At 36.5% G+C, this 20,794-nt stretch overlaps 1 protein-coding gene across 5 annotated transcripts in view; it reads left to right on the forward strand.

Moving 5' to 3' along the window:
- The window catches only part of ORC4 (origin recognition complex subunit 4), a 96,290-nt gene that overhangs the window by 50,340 nt on the left and 25,156 nt on the right, over positions 1 to 20,794 (forward strand). For all 5 annotated transcript variants that reach the window (XM_032410915.1, XM_032410906.1, XM_032410898.1 and 2 more), the window contains 5 exons: positions 3,959 to 4,034; positions 4,485 to 4,570; positions 7,657 to 7,705; positions 10,349 to 10,500; positions 20,192 to 20,365. In XM_032410915.1, coding sequence (XP_032266806.1) covers positions 3,959 to 4,034; positions 4,485 to 4,570; positions 7,657 to 7,705; positions 10,349 to 10,500; positions 20,192 to 20,365 — 537 coding nt within the window. The remainder of the gene's footprint in view (positions 1 to 3,958; positions 4,035 to 4,484; positions 4,571 to 7,656; positions 7,706 to 10,348; positions 10,501 to 20,191; positions 20,366 to 20,794) is intronic.

Consider the following 20,794-nt stretch of genomic DNA (forward strand, 5'->3'; position numbering starts at 1 on the left):
CATCTGTTTAGTTTCTTAAATTCCACATATGAATGAACTCATATGGTATTTGTCTTTGTCTGACTGACTTATTTCACATAGCATAATATCCTCCAATTCCATCCACATCATTGGAAATGGCAAGATTTCATTCTTTTTGATGGCTGAATAATATTCTGTTGTCTATATATACCACGTCTTCTTTATCCATTCATCTGTCGTTGGACATCTGGGCTCTTTCCATGCTTTGGCAACTGTAGACATTGCTGCTATAAACAGGGTACATGTACCCTGTGAATCAATATGTTTGTGTCCTTTGGATAAATACCTAGTAGTGCAGTTGCTGGGTTGTAGGGTAGCTCTCTTTTTAACTTTTTGAGGAACCTCCGTACTGTTTCCCAGAGTGGCCGTACCAGTTTGCATTCCCACCAACAGTGTAAGAGGGTTCCCCTTTCTGCACATCGTTGCCAATATCTGTTTCTGTTGTTTCCTGAGTTGTTAATTTTAACCATTCTGACTGGTGTGAGGTGGTATCTCATTGTGGTTTTGATTTGTATTTCCCTGATGGAGGGCAATGGTTTTATGAATAAGAGATTCTATAGTGCCCTGCAGTGTAGTGTCTCCTCTTCCCCAGGGCCTGGCACCTCCGGGAGTGTCTCCAGTTTGTGCTACATGTGCTCTGCTATTGTGTTGTCCTGGCTGCTTTATCCTTCATGGCAGTCATCTACTACAGATGCTCTTTGCCTCTTGTGGGCAGTGTTTGGTCCCTGACCTGAATGTGGTGCATTTTAACTAGACGTGGTGTGGTCTGCTTGTGAAATGATACCTTTCACCACCACCACCTGAACCAAGTGTGGGGAGACATCATATTGGCAGGGGGTTTGAGCCAGTATTGTGAGGGAGGGGGCCCATGTGCTGGGACTGAGGAATGAGTGACTGGAAAAGGCAATTCCACCACAGCACAGGGCATGGGGCAGGGCTTGGTATAAGCAAGTTTGGTAGCAAATGTGGGTGTGAGGCTGTTTTCTGGGCAGCTCTATTTATACTGATGAGCATTAGAGCTAAATGGTACCTGCCAGTTCATTTTTTCCCCAGAGGTCTCTCTCTGTGAATACCCTCTCTCTGGGACACTCTTGGAGATGAGCAACTAACCTCCCCGCTGTGTGTCCCAGGCACTTTTCAGATTGCTGTATGTCCACAGACTGTTTACCCTGCCTTCTCTCCAAGTGCATCCCCAGTGTCCTTCAAGCTCTCCCAGAACCACGCATACTGACCTCTACAACTCCAGGCTTTAAGCCTCCTTGGTTGCAAGAACGCAAGAAATTGAGGCCCTCTAGCTTTCCAGACCAATCCTATGAGGATTCATTTCCTGTGTACTCCCCTGTACTTTAGTCTCTCTTTCCCACTTCTCTGGGACTGTGACTTCCTCCCCACTGCATTGGCTATGATCCATTTCTCTCCCAAGCCAAGACACTCCGCACTTCCTACTGTCTTTGATGTGTCCTCTGTCCTCTTCTCTACCCTTAATTGTGGAGCTTTTTCTGCCATTCTTCAGGTTGATTTCTGGGTTATTTAGGATGATTTAATAGGTATCTTTTTGCATTCGTGGGAGCAGGTGAACCTAGGATCCTCCTACTCTGCTGCCGTCTTCCTTCCTTATTATAAGTCTCTATATGTGTATGTAAAATGAAGGTATTATTTCCCCCATTTCATTATGCGAATAATTTAAAACAGTTTTCAACAATTTACCAAACATAAAATACTTTAAAACATATAATCAGAGCCAGGGAAATAGAAATATTATTTAAGTAAGATACCAGTTGGTGGGAGGAAGAACATTGCAGATTACTAAGAAGCTATTGCAAAGGCCACATTTTGAGATACCACATTTGTATCATCTGGGAACAAAGTCTTGTGATAGATTCATACTTGCTTAAAGGCCAAGAAGTACCACTTCATTTTTGGACAGTTCTCTGTAAAGAATGTCACTTCTTAGTTGGGCTTTATTTCATAGTATGACAATTGGTATTTTGAGATTTCCCTTTTTAAGAGGACTTAGATTACCTATGATCTGAGGTAGAATTCCATTTTTTTAGGCTTATTTATTTTGAGAGAGAGCGCACATGCACATGAGAGGACGCATCGGGGGAGGGGCAGAGGCAGAGGGAGAGAGAATCTTAAGCAGGCTCTGTGCTCAGCAAGAAGCCAGACGCGGGGCTGGATCTCACCACCCTGAGATCATGACGTGAGCTGAAATCTAGAGTAAGAGGCTTAACCAGCTGAACCACCCAGGCGCCCCAAAATTCCATTTGTTTTAAAAACAATACAGATATACCGGAATAGTTAGTATGTTTGATACCCTATTGTGAAACATAGTAATTTAAAATACTTGCTTCTTCCTGTTTCACAAAAATGTTGCAATGACAAATGGAAATATGATATTGCAAATACAAATAGTATTTTGTTTTTCAAAATGGTTTACCAGTTGTTCTAGTGCCTTTTTTGAATATCATTTTTGTCCTTACTAAATTTTGATGCCATCTTTCCTAATTTTTTTTTTTTTTTTTGTATACACAGTCTATTTTGAGGGACCATTTATTTTCTAATGATAGGAGTGGTTTTAGTATTTGTAGTCCTTTATCATTGTTCTTCCTCTTAAAATCTTTTTGGCTTTTCTTAGTTCTCATTTTTAAGTTTTTAAAAATGTATGTGCCATATTAATGTGAAGAGATGTATATTATATTGCAATATAATTGTAATAAGATGTCACAAGTCAAAAAATAGAGAATAGGAAGTATTTGGCATGGGAATCTATAGTTACAAAAATCTGAAACTTTATAATTCAACAGTTTAAGGTGGTGTAACACCTTGTTCAGTGTATTCTTAGTAGTAATTATATTATTAGTAATTTTTTTTCATTGCAAGCTCTGCATTTCTTTGATAAGGTCTTTCTCTATATACAGTAGCCCCCCCCTCAGCCATGGGACATACATTCCAAGACCTCAGTGAATGCCTAAAACCATGGATAGTACCAAAACCTATATGTACTGTTTTTTCCATTCATATATACCTATGATAGAGTTTAATGTATAAATTAGGCACAGTAAGAGATTAAAAATAATAACTAATAATAAAATAGAACAGTTATAACAAATATAATAAAAGTTATGTGAGTGTGGTGTCTCTGTCTCTCAAAATGTTATATTGTACTATATTCACCCTTCTTGTGATGATGTGAAATGATAAGATGCCTACATGATGAGATGAAGTTAGGTGAATGATGTAGGCATTATTATGTAACATTAGGCTACTATCGATCTTCTGCCCATAATGTCAAAAGGAGGATTCATCTGCTTCCACACCACAGGTAATTGAAACTGTGGATAAGGAGTGGCTATTATACCTAGCAACTCATAGAGGAAACATCTCTTTTTCAACTTAACCCTTGGTATTTCTTACTTTTTCAATTTTTTATTTCATGATGACATACAGAGTAGTTAATAGTATTTCATAGAAATTGGTATATTGACTGGTGTAGACTTTTTACAGTCATTTAACATTGTTGTAGTACATGTTTTTCAATAGCTTTTAAGTGATTTCAAAAATATTTAATAGAATAAATGTTAGAGATAAATAATGAACTGACTCAGACATGAAGCTCTTAAGTGGCTGTAGTTTTATGTGACTTATAGAGAAATTTGTCTTTGAAAACTTGAGGGTTGTTTCTAAACATTTATTAGTTTGGGAAAATGATTGAGAGAACATGACATCAGTCCTGGCTTTGGCATCTTGAGTCAGACATTAGATGTTCTACTTAAACCTTTCTGTTATCTGTGAATAATGTGCAAATTTATTTGTTAGTTTAAAATGGCAATCGTTTTATTATATTCTGTTCCCGTTATTCATAGTTTAAAAAAGAATATGGGCTTATATTTTTATCTATTATTAAATATTCCATAAACTTTTTAACACCATTTAGTTAATAAACCATGCTTTGAAAGAACTAATGGAAGTAGAAGAAGTGAGTGAAAATGTATTACAAGTTCACCTAAATGGTAAGTATGTCATCATTTTGCCATTGGAAATGATATAAGCCATAGAAGCTTTTTATAATATAAAGTTTAATTTACTGGTATGTTTTAAAGGTGGGTAATAGTTGTAATTTAAGAACTTGATCCATGTTTAACAACTTTTACTTTAATGTACACAATATTTTTAGAAATTAAAAAAAAATAATAATAAATGAGGTATGTAACGACTCTTGGTTTTTTGTCTTTCTTTTCTTTTTTTAAAATAAAAGAACCCCAAGGAAGATAGTTCTTTGAGTCTACCAAATGTCTTCATTGCTGAGTTTCAAAAAGGAAGTAATGTTATAACAGACTTTTCACTTTTTTCTTTCTAGTTAAATTTAAAAACCATTAGAAAGCTTACTTGACTGCAAAATAATCTGCACTGTATCAAATATTTCATTTTAATTAAATACTTTTAAATGGGCTTTATTTCAGGACTACTGCAGATCAATGATAAAATTGCCCTAAAGGAAATCACAAGGCAGTTAAATCTGGAAAATGTAGTTGGAGATAAAGTTTTTGTAAGTATCATTTATGTTCTTCTATTAAACAGGGTTTAACGTTTATATGCTATATTTTCCTATTTTTGGAAGGCTAGGGAGGGTTCAGAGATTCTAAATTGAAATGTGAAAGATTCTTATAAAAAAGTATAATGTACTAGGATGCATTTATTCATCATATCTTTATGTTAAGACTTTTTTGAAGTAGATGATACTAACTATAAAATAGCCAAGAAATCCATGTTTATGTAGATATTATCTGAGTTTCTTTATCTGTGAGATAAATACTTTGGTTCCCTATCTTTGGAGATAATTTAATATATTTTTTAAAGTACTACACTCACCCTATTTTTAGTCTTCTGAGACTTGGGTAGCTGGGAGTAATGGAAAATGTGCTGAATTTAAAGCTGCAAAAGGTGGATTTGAGTCTTGTCTTAAAACCATTTCCTACTTGATAATCATGGCTAATGAGTATTTCAGAAGTTCAAATTTCTCATCTGTGTTAAATGTGCATTATCTTTATTATACTTCACAGATTTAGTCTAAAGACAAAAGGAAGCATTGAACATAATTTAAGTTTAAAAAATGCTGGATTGGTAATGTACTATACAAATGTCAGTTGTCTCTTATTAAAATGTTTTCAGAAACTTAATTCATGTCTCATTATTGTAACAGCTTGGAACCTTAGGATAGTGAAATCAGTAATGTAAATGAAACTGATTAGAAATGTTCTGGAACTTTCATTAAACTTTTTACCCTATCACTTGATTTAAAGGGTTGAAAAGAAATATGATTAATTTACAGCTACTTTATTTTTCATAATGAAATGACTTAACCTCATATTGCTTATTCAGTTGAAGTCAGAGTTGTGTACATCCCACGTTCATTTTCTGCTCATTGGTGGTCATACAGTGTTATCACTCTACAGTGTCTACTCCATTCTGCAATGACACAGCCATTGTCGTGTAAGCCTCTTAGCATTTAGTAATTTCATTCTTTAGTAATTACCTATAAAAAGGTAAACCAGTCATGTGTTACCCTTCCACACTGTCTGCAGGTTCAAAATGCCCCTTCTGTAAGTCTGACCTTCTTCCTCCTCTTTAGAATGTAATGTTGAATACAGTGGCTTGCTTGGTCAAGGACACTTACTATTATGTAGGCTCAGTTTGGCTTTTGGTTTGCAACTGGTGTAGACTGGGGTTTCTAACTTTCCTAATTGGACCTATTCTTATTGGATTCATAGGAAATCATAAAAGGCACAATTGTTTATTATTCTAGTCATTACTGTTATCTTAATCATCACATATAGTGATTATTAGTTTAACTTCTACATTATATAGATAAGTCACCTGAGGCTCAGAGAGCATAATTAGTTTGCCTAATTTTCTTTGAAGGTCATAAAATGGATATTAGGATATTAAGAATCTAAGTCACTTAACCCAGAGCCTTTCTCTTTTGATATACTTATAGCAAATTTGTATATTCCTATACATATATACATACATGTATTTATATATAAATATACATGTATATTAATTAAGGATATTCTTCTAATACGTGCATATGTATTTATATAATTACATACAGTAAAGGTCAGGTGTAACTGTCTTTAAAAAAAAAGCAAAAGACAAGCAACCTTTGAATAACTTTGACCACTGATTCACCCACAGATTGCCTCTGAGCTTTTGTTTATATTATGGTAAATGCCTCTTGCCCTAACTACCTTGAAAATAATGTTGATTTGACAACATACAGTTATTATAAAATATGTGGAAGTTCTTAAAAACCTATTAGGCTATTTTATATCACTTCTCTCAATTGCAAAACAAACAAGTGGGTTTCTTTTGTCCTGTACATCTTCACAAATTTAAAGTTGGCTATTTCTTTTTTTTTTTTTTTTTTTAAAGATTTTATTTATTTATTTGACAGAGAGAGACACAGCGAGAGAGGGAACACAAGCAGGGGGAGTGGGAGAGGGAGAAGCAGGCTCCCCACAGAGCAGGGAGCCCGATGCGGGACTCGATCCCAGGACCCTGGGATCATGACCTGAGCCGAAGGCAGTCGCTTAACCGACTGAGCCACCCAGGCGCCCCAAAAGTTGGCTATTTCTTTAAATTAAAAAATCTAAATGAAGTAAAAATTAATGACTTAAATGAAAAAAATATTTTAACAGAGCCCTTATCCACAAGTTGGAACATCTGGATAATGCATCTGCTACTCTGTTAATTCCCATGTAGAATATTTAAGTTGTATCCAAAAATGTTTTGGCTGTGTTCCAAGTAAACATAGCCAAATTTGATATGATATATACAAATTCTGTAGTATGCTCTTGAATAGGGAAAAACTATTGTAGTATGTAATAATTGAGGCAAATTTCTTCTCCCATTTCCTTTTGGATCTCACTTAAGTTTGTGCTCATTTTTTTTTAATAGTATGTTTTATTTTTTTGTTGTTGGTATTTAAATTTTAGTTAACATATAGTGTAATACTAGTTTCAGGAGTAGAATTTAGTGGTTCATCACTTATATATAACACCCAGTGCTCCTTAATACCCATCACCCATTTAGTCCATCCCCTGCCCACCCTCCCCTCCATTAACCCTCAGTTTGTTCCCTGTTGTTAAGAGTCTCTTATGGTTTGCCTCCCCCTCTTTTTCCCCTTTCCCTGTGTTCATTTGTTCTATTTCTTAAATGTCACTTATGAGTGAAATCATATGGTCATTTTTTTTAGTGGTACAAATTAATCTGAGACTTGAAAGAGCTTAATCTATTTGAAGATACAAAGTGCAATGATTTCTGGTTCTCTGTGTTTAGAATACAGCAAGTCTTAAAAACTACCTTTAAATTAAAGTTAACATCTTTACAGACTTTATCCAGAAAATAAAAAATTTTGAGCATGACAAGGTAATGCCATTTTCAATACTATGCCATCTCTCCTTTTATATTGAAGTTTTTAATGGTGCACATGGAAGTATCCAGCTCAGAATCTGGCCACTGACTAGGAAAAAGTAGATACATAGTGTCTATATAATGTCTAAGAATCAGATAGTCCTCTTTTATTCTTTATTTCATTAAACTTTTAGCTATGGTGTCTTTTTTGTTATTCAGGGAAGTTTTGCTGAAAACCTTTCATTTCTTCTGGAAGCTTTAAAAAAAGGTAAATATTAACATAATTAATACCACCAAAAGGTATCTTTTAGCTTTATTTTTCCCCTGATTATAAAGGTGTTACATATTTTTACAAAAAGCAAAAATGTAAAAAACCATAATAAAGTGATCACTGTAATGCCACAACTGTTACAGTGACTATCCCAATTATTATTATTTTTTAAGAAGTCTCCACGTCAAAAGTGGGGCTTGAACTCATGACCCTGAGATCAAGACTGAGCCGAGATCAAGAGTCGGACATGTGACTGAGCTGCTCACGCAGCCACCCCATGATTATCCCAGTTAACATTTGGTTTCATGTCTTTATTCACCTGCAGTGAATGTGATGCACATGGGCATAATTTTTTATAAGAATAAAATGATTTTCTATATTGTATAATGTATATCTTGTTCACTTATGTAACAGGATGTAGTGAGCACCTGTGTCAGTAAATAGTGAGCTACACCATCATTTTTATGGTTCTCATATATTCTATTTTATAAATTAGCTATACTTAAAATGTAATAAATTAGAAGTTACTAATCACCAGTTATGAATTTTGATTTCTAACTTTGTATAATTAGGAAGAAATGCTTAGGTGATTATTTAGATATTTCCTAGGGTAAATTTTAATGAGTAGAATTCTGGATTAAACAGTACCACATTTAAAAGAAAAATTATAGGGGTGCCTGGGGTGGCTTATTCTGTTAAGCTTCTGCCTTTGGCTCAAGTCATAATCCCAGGGTCCTGGATTCGAGCCCTGCATCGGGCTCCCTACTCAGCAGGGAGCCTGCTTCTCTCTCTCCCTCTGCCTGCCGCTCCATCTGCTTGTGCTCTGTCAAATAAATAAATAAAATCTTTAAATAAAAATAATTAAAAAAATAATACTTATAGGGGCACCTGGGTGGCTCAGTTGTTAAGCGTCTGCCTTCGGCTCAGGTTATGATCCCAGGAACCTGGGATTGAGTCCCGGGAAGGCTCCTTGCTCAGCGGGGAGTCTGCTTCTCCCTGTCCCTCTGCCCCTCCCCTTGCTCATGCTCTCTCTGTCTCTCTCTCTCTCAAATAAATAAATAAATCTCAGGAAGGAAGGAAGGGGACAAAGGGGGAAAGAAAGAAAGGGGGAAAGGGAAAAAAGGAAGAATAGAACCAAACTACCCTAGAAATTCAATTTTAAATCTAAACATATTTAAGAGTACCTTTTCCTTTTCAACTTTTATTCACAATTATTAATTTTCATGTCTGCCTAAGAGAAAAAAATATATCTCTTAGTTTGATATGCATTATTGTGCTGTTGATGCTCATCACTTCATATTTTTATTAAACACTGATATTTCCTGGTTTATGTATTTCTTCTTGATTCTTTGCCTTATTTTGGTGGTGTTTATCCCATACTCATTTATGGGAATTCTTTTTGGACTTCTGTGCTGAAAAGAAATTTTAAATTTTTTGTATCATCAGTATTTTTCTCCAGATTTTGAAGGCATTGACTTCTGTTTTCATCTAATACATATATTTCATAATTTGGCGGGAGTTTATTTTGATAAGGTGTGAAGTGGAGAACTAATCTTGTATAAGCCACTTTTCCCCATTGATTTATAATGGTATATTTTATCAAATACTACATTTCTTTTTTTTTAAGATTTTATTTATTTGTCAGAGGGAGAAAGACTGCACAAGCAGGGTGAGCAGCGGGCAGAGGGAGAAGCAGGCTCCCCATTGAGCAAGGAGCCCGATGCAGGACTCCAACCCTGGGCCCTGGGGTCATGACCTGAGCTGAAGGCAGACGCTTAACCAACTGAGCCACCCAGGCATCCCTCAAATGCTACATTTCTATATTATATAGTTCTGTTTATAGACTCTTTGAGTAGTCCTTGTGGTTTTCATGACATATAGGTTACTGTATGTTTTGTTATCTGTTAAGTGTTCCCTTATCAGATTTTCTTTTAACTTGTTTATGTGAATATAAAGCCTTAAACCTTAAGGTAATAGTGATTCTTCTGCCCTTGTAGTTTCTCCCGTTGTAATGAGAAAAATGAATTCACAGAGTCATGTTGAACTTTCCCCTGTTGTTGAAATATTAAAACTTTGTTGGGGTGCCTTAAAAAAAACTGTGGTTAGAAGGAGTTAAAAGTGGCTTTGGTTGAATTTCCTAGTTTAATGATTATTTATAAAAATTATAAATACTTGGGAAGATAGTTTGCATTTCTGCTAACTAAACAAGTCTCTTTTGAAGCAAAAGTTTTGTTCATAAGTTAGTGACTCCCTTTATTATTAATCCCAAAGTGTTTTGGTCTGTTTAGGTGTTAAGAGATCCTTGTCAATTTTATGATGACAGAAGATTATATTTACATACTTTTAAAAACAACAGTCTTGTCATTTAAATAATGTTCTTAATTTTTCATCAGTAAACTATAGGGTCACGTAATTAGACTGTGAACTACTTGAGGGCAGTAAGGGCTATCTTGTCCTGTGAATAATTTTTTTGTTGTTGAATAAATGTATAGGCATTGCTAAGTATCCTATGCAAAGTAGGTTTTCAATATATGTTTGTTGAATTGAGTTTTAACAACTAAAGTGTAGTAAATAATTTGGAAACTTAAGAAAGGTTGATATAGTTGCCTCTTAATATATAAAACTCTTATTTTATCTTAGGTGACCGGTCTAGTAGTTGCCCAGTGATCTTCATATTAGATGAATTTGATCTTTTTGCTCATCATAAAAACCAAACACTCCTCTATAATCTGTTTGACATTTCTCAGTCTGCACAGACTCCACTAGCAGTTATTGGTCTTACATGTAGATTGGTAAGTTTTTCTTTCTATTAAAAAATTGATTATCATATTTAGAAAATTAAAGCTTAATTACTGATATCATCACTTATGTAGGTTATTATATCAGGCATTTTTTCAAATGTGTTGCACTAGTGCCTGTTGCATTTATCCTACTTTTTTTTTTAAATTTTATTTTATTATGTTAATCACCATACATTACATTAGTTTTTGATGTAGTGTTCCATGATTCATTGTTTGCGTATAACACCCAGTGTTCCATGCAATATGTGCCCTACTTAATATCCATCACTGGGCTAACCCATCCCCCCACCTCCCTCCCCTCTAAAACCTTCAGTTTGTTTCTCAGAGTCCATAGTCACTCATGGTGCATCTCCCCCTCCAATTCCCCCCCTTCATTTTTCCTTCCTATCTTCTTTTTATATATATATAAAAAGAAGATATATATTGCATTAAATGTGTATATATATATATATATAGTGTTATTTGTTTCAGAGGTACAGGTCTTACACAATTCACAGCCCGCACCATAGCACATACTCTCCCCAGTGTCCATCACCCAGCCACCCCATTTATCCCATCCCCCACCACTCCAGCAACCCTCCGTTTGTTTCCTGAGAGTAAGAATTCCTCATATCAGTGAGATCATATGATACTTGTCTTTCTCTCTGATTGACTTATTTTCTTAGCGTAATACCCTCTAGTTCTGTCCACGTCATTGCAAATGGCAAGAGTTCGTTTTTTTTGATGGCTGCATAATATTCCATTGTATATATACACCACATCTTTATCCATTCATCTGTTGATGGACGTCTTGGCTCTTTCCATAGTTTGGCTATTGTGGACATTGCTGCTATAAACATTGGGGTGCACGTACCCCTTCAGATCTCTACATTTGTATCTTTGGGGTAAATACCCAGTAGTGCAATTGCTGGGTCGTACGGTAGCTCTATTTTCAAATTTTTGAGGAACCTCCATACTGTTTTCCAGAGTTGGTTGCACCAGCTTGCATTCCCACCAACAGTGTAGGAGGGTTCCCCTTTCTCCACATCCTCACCAACATCTGTCGTTTCCTGACTTGTTAATTTTAGCCATTCTGACTGGTGTGAGGTGGTATCTCATTGAGGTTTTGATTTGGATTTCCCTGATTCCGAGTGATGTTGAGCACATTTTCATGTGTCTGTTAGCCATTTGGATATCTTCTTTGGAAAAATGTCTGTTCATGTCCTCTGGCCATTTCTTGATTGGATTATTTGTTCTTCGGGTGTTGAGTTTGATAAGTTCTTTATAGATTTTGGATACTCGCCCTTTATCTGATATGTCATTTGCAAATATTTTCTCCCATTCTGTCAGTTGTCTTGGTTTTGTTGACTGTTTCCTTTGCTGTGCAAGAGCTTTTTATTTTGATGAAGTCCCAATAGTTCATCTTTGTCCTTGCTTCCCTTGCCTTTGGCGATGTTTCTAGGAAGAAGTTGCTGCGGCTGACGTCAAAGAGGTTGCTGCCTTTGTTCTCCTCTAGGATTTTGATGGATTCCTGTCTCACATTTAGGTCTTTCATCCATTTTGAGTCTATTTTTGTGTGTGGTATAAGGAAATGGTCCAGTTTCATTCTCCTGCATGTGGCTGTCCAATTTTCCCAACACCATTTGTGAGGAAACTGTCTTTTTTCCATTGGACATTCTTTCCTGCTTTGTTGGAGATGAGTTGAGGGTCCATTTCTGGGCTCTCTGTTCTGTTCCATTGATCTATGTGTCTGTTTTTGTGCCAGTACCATACTGTCTTGATGATTACAGCTTTGTAATAGGGCTTGAAGTCCGGAATTGTGATGCCACCAGGTTTGCTTTTCTTTTTCAACATTCCTCTGGCTATTCAGGGTCTTTTCTGGTTCCATACAAATTTTAGGATTATTTGTTCCATTTCTTTGAAAAAAGTGGATGGTATTTTGATAGGGATTGCATTAAATGTGTAGATTGCTCTAGGTAGCATTGACATCTTCACAATATTTGTTCTTGAATCCATGAGCATGGAACTTTTTTCCATTTCTTTGTGTCTTCGTCAATTTCTTTCATGAGTATTTTATAGTTTTCTGAGTACAGATTCTTTGCCTCTTTGGTTAGATTTATTCCTAGGTATCTTACGGTTTTGGGTGCAATTGTAAATGGGATCCACTCCTAAATTTCTCTTCTGTCTTATTGTTGGTGTATAGAAATGCAATTGATTTCTGTACTTGATGTTATATCCTGCCACTTTACTGAATTCCTGTATGAGTTCTAGCAGTTTTGGGGTAGAGTCTTTTGGGTTTTCCACATAAAGTATCATATCATCTGCAAGGAGTGAGAGTTTGACTTCTTTGCCGATTCGGATGCCTTTTATTTCTTTTTGTTGTCTAACTGCTGTGGTTAGGAATTCTAGTACTATGTTGAAGAGTAGTGGTGATAGTGGACATCCCTGCCGTGTTCCTGACCTTGGGGGAAAAGCTCTCAGTTTTTCCCCATTAAGAATGATACTCGCTATGGGTTTTTCATATATGGCTTTTATGATATTGAGGTATGTACCCTCTGTCCCTACACTCTGAAGAGTTTTAATCAAGAAAGGATGCTCTACTTTGTCAAATGCTTTTTCTGCATCTATTGAGAGGATCATATGGTTCTTGTTCTTTCTTTTATTAATGTATTGTATTACATTGATTGATTTGCGGATGTTGAACCAACCTTGCAGCCCAGGAATAAATCCCGCTTGGTCGTGGTGAATAATTCTTTTAATGTACTGTTGGATCCTACTGACTAGTATTTTGGTGAGAATTTTTGCATCCATGCTCATCAGGGATATTGGTCTGTAATTCTCCTTTTTGATGGGGTCTTTATCTGATTTTGGGATCAAGGTAATGCTGGCCTCATAAAATGAGTTTGGAAGTTTTTCTTCCGTTTCTATTTTTTGGAACAGTTTCAGAAGAATAGGGATTAATTCTTCTTTAAATGTTTGGTAGAATTCCCCTGGGAAGCCATCTGGCCCTGAGCTCTTGTTTGTTGGGAGATTTTTGATGACTGCTTCAATTTCCTTAGTGGTTATGGGTCTGTTCAGGTTTTCTATTTCTTCCTGGTTCAGTTTTGGTGGTTTATACATCTCTAGGAATGCATCCATTTCTTCCAGATTATCTAATTTGCTGGCCTATAGTTGCTCATAATATGATCTTATAATTGTTTTTATTTCTTTGGTGTTGGTTGTGATCTCTCCTCTTTCATTCATGATTTTATTTGGGTCTTTCTTTTGTCCTTTTGATAAGTCTGGCCAGGGGTCTATCAATCTTATTAATTCTTTCAAAGAACCAGCTCCTAGTTTCGTAGATCTCTTCTACTGTTCTTTTGGTTTCTGTTTCATTGATTTCTGCTCTGATCTTCATTATTGCTCTTCTCCTGCTGTGTTTTGGCTTTATTTGCTGTTCTTTCTCCAGCTCCTTTAGGTGTAGGGTTAGGTTGTGTATTTGAGACCTTTCTTGTTTCTTGAAGGACCGCCTTGCTGCATCCCAAAGATTTTGAACAGTTGTGTTTTCATTTTCATTTGTTTCCATGAATTTTTTAAATTCTTTAATTTCCTGGTTGACCCATTCATTCTTTAGTAGGATGCTCTTTAGACTCCATCTATTTGAGTTCTTTCCGACTTTCCTCTTGTGATTGAGTCTAGTTTCAAAGCATTGTGGTCCGAAAATAGGCAGGGAATGAGCCCAGTCAGTTGAGACCTGATTCGTGACCTAGGATGTGATCTATTCTGGAGAATGTTCCATTGGCACTAGAGAAGAATGTGTATTCTGTTGCTTTGGGATGGAATGTTCTTAATATATCTGTGAAGTCCATTTATTCCAGTGTGTCATTTAAAGCCTTTATTTCCTTGTTGATCTTTTGCTTAGATGATCTGTCCATTTCAGTGAGGGGGGTGATAAAGTCCTCTACTATTATTGTATTGTTGTCGATGTGTTTCTTTGATTTTGTTATTAATTGGCTTACATAATTGGCTGCTGCCATGTTAGGGGCATAGATATTTACAATTGTTAGATTTTCTTTTTGGATAAACCCCTTAAGTAGGATATAGTATCCTTCCTCATCTCTTATTATTGTCTTTGGTTTAAAATCTAATTTGTTGGGGGCGCCTGGGTGGCTCAGTTGTTAAGCGTCTGCCTTCTGCTCAGGTCATGGTCCCAGGGTCCTGGAATTGAGCCCCACATCGGGCTCCCTGCTTGCGCAGAAAGCCTGCTTCTCTCCCACTCCCCCTGCTTGTGTTCCCTCTTGTGCTGTGTCTCTCTCTGTCAAATAAGTAAAATCTTTAAAAAATAATAATAAAATAAAATCTAATTTGTCTGATATAAGGATTGCCACCCCAGCTTTCTTTTGATGTCTGTTAACATGGTAAATGGTTTTCCACCCCCTCACTTTCAATCTGGAGGTGTCTTTGGGTCTAAAATGAGTCTCTTGCAGACAGCATATTGAAGGGTCTTGTTTTTTTATCCAGTCTGATACCCTTTGTCTTTTGATTAGGGCATTTAGCCCATTTACATTCAGGGTAACTATTGAAAGATATGAATTTAGTGCCATTGTATTGCCTGTAAGGTGACTGTTACTGTATATTGTCTCTATTCCTTTCTGGTCTATGTTACTTTTAGGCTCTCTCTCTTTGCTTAGAGGACCCCTTTCAATATTTCTTGTAGGGCTGGTTTGGTGTTTGCAAATTCTTTTAGTTCTTGTTTGTCCTGAAAGCTTTTTATCTCTCCTTCTACTTTCAATGACAGCCTAGCTGGATATAGTATTCTTGGCTGCATATTTTACTTGTTTAGTGCTGTGAATATATCATGCTAGTCCTTTCTGGCCTGCCAGGTCTCTGTGGCTAGGTCTGCTGTCAATCTAATATTTCTGCCATTGTAGGTTACAGACCTCTTGTCCCCAGCTGCTTTCAGGATTTTCTCTTTTATTGTGAGACTTGTAAGTTTTACCATTAGATATTGAGGTGTTGACCAATTTTTATTGATTTTGAGGGGGTTCTCTGTGTCTCCTGGATTTTGATGCCTGTTTCCTTCCCCAAATTAGGGAATTTCTCTGCTATAATTTCCTCCAATATACCTTCTGCCCCTCTCTCTCTTTCTTCTTCTTCTGGGATCCCAATTATTCTAATATTGTTTCTTCTTGTGGTATCACTTATCTCTCGAATTCTGCCCTCGTGATCCAGTAGTTGTTTATCTCTCCTTTTCTCAGCTTCTTTATTCTCCATCATTGGTCTTCTATATCAGTAATTCTTTCTTCTGCCTCATTTATCCTAGCAGTTAGAACCTCCATTTTTGATTGCACCTCATTAATAGCCTTTTTGATTTTGACTTGGTTAGATTTTAGTTTTATTTCTCCAGAAAGGGATTCTGTAGTATCTTCCATGCTTTTTTCAAGCCCAGCTAGTATCTTTATAATCGTCACTCTCAACTCTAGTTCCGACATCTTACTAATGTCCGTATTGATTAGGTCCCTGGCAGTTGGTACTGCTTCTTGTTCTTTTTTTTGAGGTGAGTTTTTCCGTCTTGTCATTTTGTCCAGAGGAGAATAGATGAATGATAGAACAAAATGCTAACAGGGTAACAACAACCCCAGAAAAATATACACTAAACCAATCAGAAGAGACCCAAACCCGGGGGGGAAAGAAACGGAAAAAAAACAGTGGGGGGGAAATGTGATCAGGCTGGTGAATAGATCAGAGCCACACACTAGATTTTGGGCATATTTTGGTCTGTTAGAAGAAACTTCCTCCCAAAATTTTAAAGAAAGAAAAACATATATGTACAAAAAGAAGGGTAAATACGATGAAGGGATGGAATATGACTGTAAAGATGAAAATTATAAAAGATTTTATAAAAGGAATTGATAAGAAGTTGGTTGAAAAAAGAAAGAAGAGAAATTTTTTAAAAAATTAAAAAAAAAAAAGGGAATGTGATCAGGCAGGAGACCAGAACAAAGCCATACACTAGAGATTTGGGGTATATTTTGGTCTGTTAGAAGAAACTGTATCCCAAAATTTTAAAGGGAGAACAACTTATATATATACAAAAAATAAGGTTAACTACAGTGAAGGGTTAGAATATGATTCTAAAAATGAAAATTAAAAAAGATTTTTATAAAAGGGATTGATAAGATGTTGGTTGAAAAAGGGAAAAAGACAAATGTGAAAACAATAGAAAAAGAAAAAAATAAAGATAATTTTAAAAATTAACTTTGAAAGACTAAAGAATCATGGGGAAACAAGCCATGAATTCTGTGTTCTGTACTCCCCTAGTGCTGGAGTTCTGCTGTTCTCATTGATCAGTAAACTTGGTCTTGGCTGGCTGTTCTTGCTGATCTTCTGGGGGAGGGGCCTGTTGCAGTGATTCTCAAATGTCTTTGCCCGAGGCAGAATTGCCCTGTCCTTGCCAGGGGCAGGCCGAGTAATCTGCTCCAGTTTGCTCTCGGTAGCTTTTGTTCCCTGCAAGCTTTCCCTACAGCTCTGGAGGACGAGAGTGAAAATGGCGGCCTCCCAATCTCTGCCCAGGAGGAGCCAAGAGCTCCGGGCCCCACTCCTCAGTGAGCCCGCAGAGAAAAGCAGTCAATCACTCCTGTCTCCCCGGTCTCTGGCCACCTTCATGCTCACCCGGCCTGTGACCCAGCGCCTCTGTCTCTGGCACACGACCGCGTTTGGAGTCTCCAAACCCAGCAGATTCCTGCAGTGCGCTCCTGTGCCGCTCCTCCTGGGGGAGGAAGGGGACTCTCCCCAGATCCGCCGCTTGTCGGGTCCCTGCTGAAGGAGTAGTGGCCTGACTGTGCCGTGGGTCATGGTTAATTGTAGCCCCTAGCTGAGAGCCCACTCCTAGGCTCCGTCTCTGCAGCCGGCTTCCTGCTCCGATACCTGGGAGCTCTGCCGTGCTCAGGCACCCCCCAGTCTTTCTGGGACCCTGAGGGTCCTGAGACCACACTGTCCCAACGAAGGTTCCACCCCGTGCTTAGCTACTGGAGTGACGTCCCTCGGCGGAGCTGACTTCTAAAAGTTCTGATTTTGTGCTCCGCTGCTCTATCACTTGCCGGTAGCTGGCTGGCGGAGGCTCCCTCCCCACCCCAGATCTGTCTTCCTGAATATCGCCTCGGATTCACTTCTCCGCACGGTCTCCCTTCCAGAAAGTGGTTGCTTTTCTGTTTGGAGAGTTGCTGCTATTCTTTTCTTCAATCTTCTGTTGAGTTTGTAGGTGTTCAGAATGGTTTGATCCCTATCTAGCTGAATTCCTGGGACCAGATGAAATTTAGGTCTCCTACTCCTTTGCCATCTTGCTTCACCTCTCCGCATTTATCCCACTTTTCAACTCAGATTGAAGAAAATAAGAAAACGTTTATCATACATGCTCATAAACTAATACCTCCCTCCCTCCAGTGGAATCACTGAATAAAAAAAATGTGATGTCAGATTATGCTAGTATAATATCTACATTAGCAAGTAAAGAGAAAATTAATTGTACCACTATTTTATTAAAACTGTTAATAGTCTCTACTTTTATATTTAAGATTGTTTCTTTTTTTTGAAAATGCTTAGAATTGAGTAAAAATGATAGTATCCCATCTTTGTAAGTATTCATCTCCAGAAATGGAAGGGATTACTTCTGTCAAGCTGTCACAGTAGATAGTGGCTTATTTGCTTCTTGGGGGTGATTTTAGAATGATTTTAACCATAGTCTCAATGTCACTATCACATTACTTTATGAAGACTCTCTACATGTTGAACCTTGTATACTTCAGATGGCTACATAGGCCTTTTTTTGTTTATATTCTTTTACATCATAAACTTTCTTACTGAATTCAGGTAAAATTGGTATTTAAGAGTCATCTCTTCTCATACTGTGCCTGCCATGGGTCTATTGTTTTCATTCTTCTTTTTCCTATTTCATTCTTGGCAGGTTTGTGGTCAGACCCATTTACTTCTGTTCCTTTCCTACAGCTGTTTCCTTAGAAAAGTGAAATGCTTTACTGAGTCATCTTTCAACAGTCTTCCTTCCAGTGTTGTTTTCCTGTGGAGTGTCTTTCTCTGTCCTCTTTCCCCAGTGCTTTAGAGTTTATGATATATGCCTTCATAATAAGTCTCCCTCATAGAACCTCTGCCTGGTTCTTCACATATCTTTATTCCTCTTTGTCAAAAGCAGCAGTCGTACCACAGGAGTTCAGGAAGCATCTTCCTTCTTGCTAAAAAAAAAATCTTTGGGTAGAAGTAGCAGTGGCAGATGTTACTGACCCATTGAAGGACCAGATAAAGAATCAGCTGCTCTTTAGCAGTGTTATCATAGGCCTTTAAAAATTCTATATGTATAATTCTCCCAACTATACTGTTCAAGTCTATTGTATGTCTGTGTTTATAGGGGAAAAGCAAAAGGATAGATGGATTCGTGACTACTAGCAAACAGCCTCTTCTCTGTGGAAGTAGTTCTTTTTTTTTTTTTTTTTTTTACTATTCCTTTTATTCCCACATTGCCAAACTTCAGTCATTTCTGTCCACCACTAAAATACCTTTTACTTCCACCTTTCTTTCCATTCCCAAGTTCAAGCTCTTAATTACTGCTGGCATAGAGTGTTGTTTGCACTACCTTTCAGCCACCTACCTACATGGGTGTTCTAGAACTGCTCATTAATAGAAAATTTATAATATTGCTGTCTCTGAACATAACTTCATTCTCTTTTCATTGTGCTTGCACTGTATTTTTCTTTGAGCTATAAAAACATTCCAGGTTTTTCATTCACTTTCTCCCTACTAACCCCAAGGTATTAATCTTTCCTGTCTTCTTTTCCAGACTACCCATGATCCCATTTTGATCACTTGAATTCTTTCCTCTATATGATTGGTTTCTTAACCTAGCTATTATGAAAATCATCTGGGTAGATTTAAAAATCCATATATTAGGTCCTCACCACAGCTTTTTTTTTTTAAGTTCTTTTATAGAAAAATGACAATAAACTTGATTCCTAACTTCTGAAGGAAAAATAGCACAAACGCAAGTAGTTTCTAAAATATCACTGTAAAAAAGCCAAAAGACAGACTAACTTACCAGTGTCATGCTGTTTTCCTGCAAGTTTCCTCTCCTATTGTTTGTTCCTTCATTTCACCATGGCTTCAGCTTGAATTTATAGGTAGTTTAATGAACTGAATTTTTCTCCATTACATATGCTACTTCTTGAGTCGTCGTTACATAAAACAATGAAGATGTTTAAATTTTCAGGAATGTAATAAGTCTTACTATATTTTGCTGTTTTTTTTAATCTGAATTCTTCACATATCTTTATTCCTCTTTGTCAATGTATGAAATTCCTTATTGAAATTCTTGGTGTTATTGTGGCAGAGAACTATTCAATAATAGTTAGAATTTTTTTGCAATTATTGTTGGTCTTGGAATGTTAAAGATTAACTGAGAATAGCATAGTAGGAAAGAGGCATGACATCACCAGGCCTACACATGCTTAGAAGGGGATTATTAAAAGTGGCTTGTATAACTGTAAGGATATCAAGGGAATGATTTTAGTTTTCGGAGGCTTGCATAAAATGCTTAATTGTGTTTTATAGAGTAAGCATTGTTAATTAATAGTGGTAGTTCAAATATGTATACCTCTAATATTGGTATGTTTTTTCTTTTTAAACATGCATCTTATATGGATTTTTCTTTGTTTTTAAGGATATTTTGGAACTCTTAGAAAAAAGAGTGAAGTCACGGTTTTCTCACCGGCAGATACATTTAATGAATTCATTTGGTTTTCCACAGTATCTTAAAATATTTAAAGAACAATTATCTCTACCTGCAGAATTTCCAGACAAGATCTTCACTGAGAAGTGGAATGAGAATGTTCAGGTAACTTGGAACAGAGGCAATAATCTTTAAATAATTTTTGTGCCTTGCTATACCACTGAAAGCTTATAAAAACCTACAAATTTAAACAAATTTGTAAATTAGCACAAAGTTTCTAATGTTATTGTAGCATAAAACTGCATTAATACAAATTACACACTTTTTTGTGTTATTTTCTTTTAAAAGACATTTGAAATGTCATATCCTAAATTTTTTCTCTCAAAAGAACTTTAATGAGATTTTTGTTCTGTTTCGATCTGGCTTATATTTTAGGTTATTCTGTTAATATTTAGAATATTATAAAAATATTATTTTCATTATTTACAAGTTTAGCAGTATTTTAGCTCGGTGGTTCGTACCTAACAGTCCAGTATGGATTTTTTCCCCCTCTAATTCTCCTACAATTTCAGCTTTTATCTCATTGGGTCTTTT

Source organism: Phoca vitulina, unplaced genomic scaffold, assembly GCF_004348235.1.
Source record: "Phoca vitulina isolate PV1807 unplaced genomic scaffold, GSC_HSeal_1.0 scaffold1, whole genome shotgun sequence".
NCBI lineage: Eukaryota > Metazoa > Chordata > Mammalia > Carnivora > Phocidae > Phoca > Phoca vitulina.